Here is a 9,445-nt window from a genome sequence, read left to right as displayed (position 1 = left end):
ACAGGCACCTCTTTCTCAAGGAGCGCGATTGCATTCCTCGGTGTTTGTGTATTGGGAAGGGGGACGGGAGCAAAATCCCCAGAGAAAGGCCAAGAGGCGGCGCGCTCCGCCCGGGCGCGGCCCACGTGTCCACAAGTCCCGCCCTCGCGCCCCGCCCCATCCCGATCTAGGGAGGTCCGCCAACGCTCGCGAGAGCTCGCTCGGCTTCTACGTTTGCCACGTTCCAGAGGACCGCGACAAACTGGAAAGCCGAAAGCCGCTCGCGCCCACAGGCTGCTGCGTTGCACCAGAATGGTCCCAAGTCTTCAGGGGGCGGGGCAGTACGGCAGGATACCGCCCCCTCATAGAGGCCTTTGCGATTGGTTCGTGCCCGCCGTCACTCACGCTCCCGCGGGCGGGGCGAGTCTGGAAAGGGGCGGGGCCGGGGGCGGGCGAGCCGCGCGCGCTCGCGTCGGGAGGGAGTCGCCGTTTTGGCGCACGCGAGGGCCGGGTACGCGCAGCCGGCACGCGGGTGAAAGTCCTCCGAGGCGCGGCGGGCGGTGACGAGGTACAGGCACTGCTGTAGGAACTGCGGCCGCACCCGCGCCAGCGCCGCCGCCGTCAGCGGGCCCCGCGTACTGAGGAAGCCCCCAGCCCTCGCCAGCCCCGCGGAGTGCGATGGCCCCGCGCAAGAATGCCAAGGGCGGCGGTGGCGGCGGCAACAGCAGCAGCAGCGGTCCCGGCAGCGGCAGCACGAGCGCGGGCAGCAGCGGCGGCAGCAGCAGTCCCGGGGCCCGGAGAGGTCAGAGGCCCTGCGGGGCGGGGGGCCGGGGCCGGGCCTCGGGTGGGGACCCGGCGGCGGCGGGCGCTGCAGGTCCAGCTCCCCAGGTCCCGCCGCGCGCCTCCTCCATCCTCCGCGTCGCTCCTCCTTTGGGCACGCGGGGCGGAGGCCGAGCTCTCCGGGCCTGGCGGAGCGGGGTCCGCGCACCTGGGTGGGGCACGCCCTAGAGCCCCTTCCCGGCAGTTCCCTCACCTGCAAGGCGCAACCGAGGTGGAGGTTATGGATCGACTTTTTCTTGGCTTTCCGTGGAATTGAAGATGGGAGTAAAAGAACAGTTTATCTTTGCGTTGCATATTTTGGGGAGTTTGAAAATGAGCCAGAGTCGGAGAAAATAGTTGCTGCCTAAGCAACAGTTTTTGAGAGCAGCTCAAAGGAGACTACTGGGGGGTGGAGGTGCGGGGTCGGGGGAGGGAGGAGTTGGGAGTGATTTGCATGTTTTTGGAAATTATTTTAAATATTTTTGCTTTTATGTAGTTTTCTTGACATGCGTTACAATTGCCTTTAAAGTATCACGGAATGCCATAAAGTACTGGACCAGTTTTTCTATTTTTTCTTCTTTTTTCTGTGCTTAAAAAATATCGATTGGTTGGTTATTCACTTTTCTCCTTCTGCGTGTGCTTATGCGGCAAGGAGAGAGAACAGATGTTTTAAATCTGTTTCTTCTCATATTTCAGTGGTTTTCGGTTTCTTTTATACTTCCTTTGACTCATATTTAGAATATTGAAACTGGAATACACATGTGTATTGAACGTGAGCTGTAAACGTCACTTGAAATTATTCAGAGACTTTGCCGAGATCCACTTGTAATGCATTCATATATCAAGAAAGAACTGTTTTCTCTGTAGTACTTATCACTGCTTATAAATTGTCTTATTTGTTTTTATGTGTATTGTCTCTCTCCTCTTGTTCGTCTCTTATCTCGGCTCCTAGAATGGTTCTGTCCCATAATAGGTGCTCAATAAATACTGGATTAGCGAATGAATGAACAAATTTAAGTGGTGAAAGTAGTGCAGTTAAATCAGTTGCACATATTTACATTCTAAGAACTAATATTTGTGTTCCAAATGGAAAGAGTTTGAAGGTCAAAGCAAGCGTACTAATTCACCTTTGACATAAATAAAAGTTTGTGTTCCTTTTCACTTGTCCTTAAATGTCAATTACTTAAGCAGAGGGATAGATTAACTGTGTCAGGCGGCTGGGGCCACACTTCCTAACGTTTCTAAATGAGAAGAATCCTAACAAGACTTTAATGTTAATTTAAAGTTTTCTGCAGCAATTTAGAAGTGAAGCATATCTTTATCCTGTTTTATCCTCTGTGCTCTGGGCAGAGCACTGATTGCATCTGAGGAGGACATTTTACATGGCCTCTTGTTGGTATTATTAGTACTGAGAAATGTGTGTCCTGTTCCCACCCCTACCCAATAAATAACTGAACCATTTTAACAGACAGGTGATGAAGTTTTATCTGAATTAACGTATTCTGGCTTTCATATGCAGGCATTTGAGGGCAAGCTCTATCCGTATTTGAGGATCTGCAGCCTTTTAAGCATTTTACACATTAATTCCATAATTGTCGTGAAAGAGAGAAATGCCTGTGTTACGGAAAAATCAAAAAAATTAAAGAGCTGCTGTTGGAGTCCTGCACATTACGTAATGAGTATTCTTTTTCTGCAGACTTTTTTTTTTTTTTTCAGTAAATACTGGATTTTGACTGCGTGTGGAAACCAGGATTCTTTCCGTCATTCTAAACAGTTACACTGCAGTGTGAAAGTTTTCTTATAGTAGGATGTACCTGAAAGTTGAAGGCAGCTTTTTTTTTTATTGCTTTTTTTGTCTGGTCACTAAGGTATGGACATTGATGTGTAAACCATATCCATCTGTTGGGGAAAACACTGAAACTGAAATCGTTTTTATTAGTGACATTACTGTAAGGCCCATTTAGTTCCCTGCACTAATCATACAGATGAGGAAAGTACGCCCAGAAATGTTGTCTCATTCTTTGAAGGTTGGTTGGTTCATGAGAACCCAACTAAATTACTGGAATAACCAAGACTGGAACTCAGGTTTTCTATTATTCGTTATACCATACTACTTGAATTTTAGGTTCTCTAGTATGTAAGATCCCATGGGAACTGGAAGTTGAACTAGATTTTCAGGTGTCCGTCTGGCTCTCTCTATGGCATACTACACTTAGTTATTGAAGAAAAGTATGCTTTTCTCATATCACCAGTTTCCTTTGACCACAATTGTATTTGAAACAGTACAAGGGTACTTCAAAAAGTTCCCTTTCCATATGAATAGAAGGCTTGCTACAGTGTTCAGTTTTACCTTTTTCAGTTTTATTCTTTATCATATAAAAGAAACATGAATAAACTTGACATCTTTCCTTTAACTTGCATGTAGAATTTGACCTGCATGGCCAATTGGGGCGAGGAGAAGCCTCTTTCAAATTTATTGATTTGAAAATCTTTGGTGAAAAAGGATCATGATGTCCTTTTGGGCTTCATTTGTGGTACACAGACACTGCTATATGTGGTGTTTTTGTTTGTCTGCTTAGCTTTTCCTTTTTGAGTATCACCCACTCTTTCCCTGTAGCTTCTAAGTGTTCCATCTGCCTACTTTGTCTGGGTGTCATGCTACCCTTTACCAGTAGGTGTCACTGTAGAACACACACCCCTTCAGTTTGAAGTTTGGGATTATGTAACAGCAAGTAGTTTTTGTTTGTTTGTTTTTTAATTATTTAATCAGTCTGTACCTACTCAAAACTATAGATGGACAACTACTGAAAAACTCATAGCAATTTTGAAATTTAGTAGTAAGAGTTTGTACCATTCTTACTTTAGTAAGTAAGAGTTTGCAGATTCATTTAATGGGTATTATGAGTGTCTTTCCCCCACTTTCTATTTTTCAGTGCCTCTTAGATTACTAAGTAACTGACGGATACAATGCACTGCTGATTGCATTCTGGAGCCCTTGAATGGAGAGGCCCTTGTGAAATTCCCTTTCTTTAGCCAGAGACTCTCAGAACCAATTGCTTAATTCTCCATCAGTCATTCTAGGGTGAAAAGATAGGGAAGGCCATTGTTTTAGTCCATTTTTTGTTGCTATAACAGAATACCTGAGACTGGGTAATTTATAAAGAACAGAGGTTTATTTGGCTTACGATTCTGGGACAGCTGTATCTGGTACAGGCCTCAGGCTGCTTCTACTCATGGTGGTAAAGCGGCAGGCAGCTGGCAGGTACAAGCAGATCACATGGTGAAAGGAAGCAAGAGAGAGAAGCGAGAGAGAGAGAAGGTGCCAGGGTCTTTTTAAGCAACGAGCTCTCACAGGAACTAATAGAGCAAGAACTCATTCATTAATCCCCCCTCCCCCAGGGAGAGCATTAATCCATTCATGAGGGATCCGCCCCCATGACTCAATCAGTTTCCAACACTGCCACATTGGAGATCAAATTTTCACATGAGTTTTAGTGGGGACAACATCCAAACTCCATCAGCTATAATTCTTCTGCTAGAAGAACTGGGTGCTGTTTTGTGTTCAGTTGAACAGCATTTTGTCCAGCCTGGCCAGACTGTGTGAGACCAAGTACTAACAAACGTATCGAGAGAGTTCTTGAACACATTTAAAAAATATCAAACATATGAACCTAGGGAAATAAAAGTAAAGATGTATATCTTGCTTTAAAATCGTCTGTCTCAGTATTAGAAAATGAATGTATGAGGTTTTCATTTGTAGCTAATTATCGACAGAGTAACTTGGATAAAGGTTCGTGTGGGCTGCTCACCCTATTTTTAGTTCATATCAGAGATATAAGGCCTGAGCTCTCTGGTCCCAGTAGAAAAAACCTTTTTCTCCAGAAAGGCAGTGTAGTTTGGGAGAAAGAATGTGATGACCTGGATTCACATCCATTTGAGGACTGTGAGGCAAGTCACTCAAAATCTCTAATCCCAGCCTCCTCAAACCGGAAAGATTATTCTCTACTTCCCTTTCATTGTTGTGATAGCCCTAAGACCAATTTTATATGCCTTCATGCTTCTCAGATGTTTCCTTTAAAGTAGTCCTAGGCAGGGGAGAGTGCAAAAGTTTTGAGAATATAAAAGTGCAAATCTCAGCAGGCCATTGTATGCTTGAAATTTTTTGATGATTTATTGTAAAACAATAAGTTTATGTTATATTCTGTAGCATCTGTGGTTTAAGTGAAATGGTTGCTTTGGAAGTAGAGTTTATATTGTGGCTTCGAGTACCACTTAATAGGTTTTTGCCTACCTCTGGGGGATGAGTATGCCATTTGCACATCAGCCTTCAAGTTGCTGATTTGCCCTCTAATCTCTCAGAGGTCTGTAACATTAATATCTTACTAGAGCTCAGATACATTTAACTCTTTTGATGCCATCCCAGCCACTGTTTTAATATCATTAAAATAGGCAACTTAGTTTGTGTCTTGGATACTTACATACTTCTCATATAAGAAGTTTGACTTCATCCTGTACCAGTGTTTTAATTAACCTCCCTTTGATAAGCCTGTATGTAGGTAGCACCTATCTATAACTCACCTGAATCTCTGGTGGAAAGGCTCAGCCATCTGTTGGGAGATGTGCAAGGGCTGGCTCATCTGCTTCAGTGTCTGCTGCCCTGGTGTCCACTCAGCTCTCCACACACGGGTGTGGTAAGTCTCTGGGTGGGTGCATGTCTGGTTCTGTCTACAGTTCTGGCCATTTCTGTTAGAGGACTAGAGATTCAGGATGTTCGTTTCTTCCTGTTTCCCCCCCTATTTACCACTATAGAGGTATATTCTGGAGTCCAGGGTGTTAACCTTTTTACTTTCTTCTGGCAGCCAAGAGGGTGTTTTCTTGTCAGTCATTATTATTATTATTATTTTTAATCTTATTATTTTATCCTCCTGATATGAGGGTGCTTCAGGCATTTGTTCTGCATTTGATATTTGTTTTTCAGGGATGTGTCTTGGTGACCTTTTGCTGATATGGTTATCTTTTAATGGCAAATCACTAAATGTGATTTAGTTCTGATCAGATAGATGACAGCTGAGGACAGATTTGATGTCTATTACTTATTAGACTTGAAGGAAATTTTGAGGTCACTTGGTGAATACATCTTGTAAAAAATAGCCACAGAAAATCTTTTGAAGGATCTGGGCTGTTCTTTGGACCCCTTTGAGATCCAGGTGGCTTACCTAGTTGTATGATTGTCATCATCTGCCATAGATACTTTCTGTGCTCTAAAGCAGAGAGGCTTAGTGAATTAGACCGGGGGAAGGAGTTGTTTAGTAATGGCAGGGTTTCCAAGGGCAGTCCTGGCAGTGGAAACCACAATTGCTGTACTTGGAGAAATGCCAGCACTTCCCTCCTACACATGGGCCCTCACAGTTAACCCAGTGACTCATTTTGTACTGAACCTGCAAGAATCAGTCTTGGTTTTAAAGCAGGAGAATATTGTTTGATAAAATAATTTTATGCCATAGGCAGCATTGTTGTAACTGCCATTCCATAATGCAGAATTAAGATGCTTGTCACTTACTGAGTTTTGGAAATCGTTTCATGAACTTGCTTTTTGGCAGAGAGCCATTTCTCTAACTTCTAGAATAAAAATTTTTCTATGTGCTGCTTTTTAAAACTGTATCTATTTGAAATATTGCATATTTAAGACCTATAAATAGGTATTAAGAGTAATGCAGTGAATACCCTTGTACCTACCATATAGGTGAAGAAAAAAAAATTACCAGGTTCTTGGATTTTCTTCTCATGTGGTGTCTCTTTTCAACCGTTCTTATAACATTTTGTGATAATCATTCTCATGAATTTCTTTATAGTATACACAAAATAATATATATTATATAATGTTATATTTTACATTTAACATAGATATTATATAATGTTATATTTTACATTTAACGTTATATATTCATACATGTAAAATGTATCTATTGTTAAAAGCAGTATATATGAAAACTGCTTAGGGAGTCAATATCTCTGTGTGTAGGAAAATTTATATACTTATTGAGTTTAAAGTTTTGTGAATAGGCTCCTACTTGGTGTACTAATTTGACACCATTTGTTTGACATTCCTCCAAAACCACGTTCTTCATCTTCATACATATGGTTCTATAGTGTGTGAATATGCTACTGTTCTTTTAGCCATCCTTCCATTGAAAGCCATTTTGTTTGTTTCTTTCAAATAGTGCTATCCTGAACAGTCCTGTACCTATCTATTCCCATGTGTACGAGGGAACTTCAAAAAGTTTGTGGAAAAATGGAATTTAAAGTAAAAATACAAACTGTATTTCTCAACATAAGTTCCATCAGGTTCAAGACACTTGTAAGCGATGATACAAGCCATTTAGTCCATCCCTAAAGAAAGTCCTGGGAATTTAACCATGTCAATACAGTCTTTTTTACATTATTAGCTAAAGAAAAACGGGTGCCCTTAAAAGATTTTTTAAGATTAGGAAACAAAAAGAAGTCAGGAGGAGCCAAATCGGTACTGTCAGGAGGATGCCTAGTGACTTCCCATTGAAACTCACAAAATTGCCCTTGTTTGATGAGAAGAATGGGCAGGCGCATTGTCATGGTGGAGAAGGACTCTCTGGTGAAGGTTTCTTGAATGTTTTTCTGCTAAAGCTTTGACTAATTTTCTCCAAACACTCTCATAATAAGCAGATGTTATTGGTCTTTGATCCTCTGGAAAGTCAACAAGCAAAATGCCTTGAGCATCCCAAAATACTGTTGCTGTGAGCTTTGCTCTTGACAGGTCTGCTTTTGCTTTGACTGGACCACCTCCACCTCTTTGTAGCCATGGCTTTGATTGTGCTTTGTCTTCAGGATCATACTGGTAAAGCCATGTTTCATCTCCTGTTACAGTTCTTGATAGAAATGCTTCAGTATCTTGATCTTACTGTTTAAAATTTCCATTGAAAGGTCTACTTTTGTCTGCAACTGATCTGGGCACAACAGTTTTGGCACCTACCATGTGGAAAGTTTGCTTAACTATAATTTTTCAGTCAGAATTGTGTGAGCTGAGCCAATTGAGATGTCTGTGGTGTTGGCTACTGTTGTGCTGTTAATCACTGGTCCTCTTCAATTAGTGCATGAACGAGATTAATTTTTTCCTTGCAAATTGAGATGGATGGTCTCTCACTGTGGGCTTCATCTTCAACATTGTCTTGTCCCTTCTTAAAACAATTTATTCATTTATAAACTGCTAATTTCTTTGAGGCATTGTCCCCATAAAGCTTTCATAAAGCATCACTGATTTCACCATTCTTTCACCCAAACTTCACCATAAATTTGGTGATTGTTCTTGCTTTAAGTTTGCAGAATTTTTGTTGCTCTCATAGGGGCTCTTTTCAAACTGATGTCTTATCCTTCTTAGCATCTTAAAGTAGATCTTGATCCGACGTATTATAACAAGTTAGTACAAGTTTATGTTGGTGCAAAAAAATTTTGCAATCCATGCATAGTTTTTTCATAATACACATTTTCTACGAACTTCTTAAAGATCCCTACATGTCTGAGTGTTTTTCTAGGATGTAATCTGGGATTTGAATTGTTGGGTCATAGCAAATACATGTATTACGTTTTATTAGATACTGCCGTTTTTTATCCCCAAAGTGGTTGTATCAATTTGCAGCCCTACTCACAGTGAATAAGAGCTCCTTTTATGACATGACCACATTACCAATACTTGGTAAGGTTTAATAGGTACAAGTTTAGTGAATGTGAAGTGGTATTTTGTGGTTTAAATTTGCATTTTCCTGATTACTAGTGAGATTACTAGTGAGAATAGTCTTTTGTGTTTCTTCTTCTGTGAATTGTCTATGTATTTTGCCAACTTTTTTGGGTATTTTTAATATTGATTTGTAGAATTTCTATCTCTACCTGGAACCTTTTGGTTGTGTGATAAAGGGTTGTTCCCATTTTGTGATTATTCACATTGTCATTTTCTGTGGTATATTTTGAACAGAATTCTAAGATTTTAATATGTTAATAGAATTTTTTTTATTTTCTACTTTATGTTTCATGCTTTTGTGCTTTATTTAAGACATTCTTTGTAACACGTTATAAAATATTCTTTTTCTTTCTAAAAGTTGGAATTTTGCTTTTTCACATTTAAATTTTTGAACAACTAGGTGAGGAATTTTATCCTATATATTGTGAGGTGGGGATCTAATTCAATATTCTTATGAAAGGGGTAATGAAAATTTCCTGTATGCAGTATTTCCTCTTATATACAAGTAGGTGTGGCTCTATTTTGTTCCAGGCATGTAGGAGCAACACCTAGCTGAGTTGCTTACTACAGCTTTGTGATAAGCTTTGGATCTGATAGGGCATGTCCTTCTACCTTGTCTTTTTCACCACTGTGCTTGCTGTTTTGAACTTTTCCCCATGTTTTCACATTTTAGAATCTTCTTATCAAGTAAAATTTTGACTGGGATTGTATTGAATTTATAGAACAACTTGGGACAAAAACACATGTTTATAATATTGAATCTTCCAATACATGAACATAGTATAACTTCCTATTTAAGTCTCATAATTAATTTTTATGCTTTTATCCAAAAGTCATTTTATATTTTTTTGATAGCCTTTTTTTAGGCAACACCTTATT

At 40.8% G+C, this 9,445-nt stretch overlaps 1 protein-coding gene across 5 annotated transcripts in view; it reads left to right on the top strand.

Moving 5' to 3' along the window:
* The first annotated feature begins 478 nt into the window (after nucleotides 1-478).
* The window catches only part of ASPH (aspartate beta-hydroxylase), a 222,123-nt gene continuing 213,156 nt past the window's right edge, over nucleotides 479-9,445 (top strand). For all 5 annotated transcript variants that reach the window (XM_063079431.1, XM_063079429.1, XM_063079426.1 and 2 more), the window contains exon 1: nucleotides 479-781. In XM_063079431.1, coding sequence (XP_062935501.1) covers nucleotides 658-781 — 124 coding nt within the window. In that variant the 5' untranslated portion in view covers nucleotides 479-657. The remainder of the gene's footprint in view (nucleotides 782-9,445) is intronic.

Source organism: Cynocephalus volans, chromosome 15 (assembly GCF_027409185.1).
Source record: "Cynocephalus volans isolate mCynVol1 chromosome 15, mCynVol1.pri, whole genome shotgun sequence".
Lineage (NCBI taxonomy): Eukaryota > Metazoa > Chordata > Mammalia > Dermoptera > Cynocephalidae > Cynocephalus > Cynocephalus volans.
The sequence above is the reverse complement of the archived record's forward strand: the minus strand, read 5'-3'. Positions and strand labels throughout refer to the sequence as shown.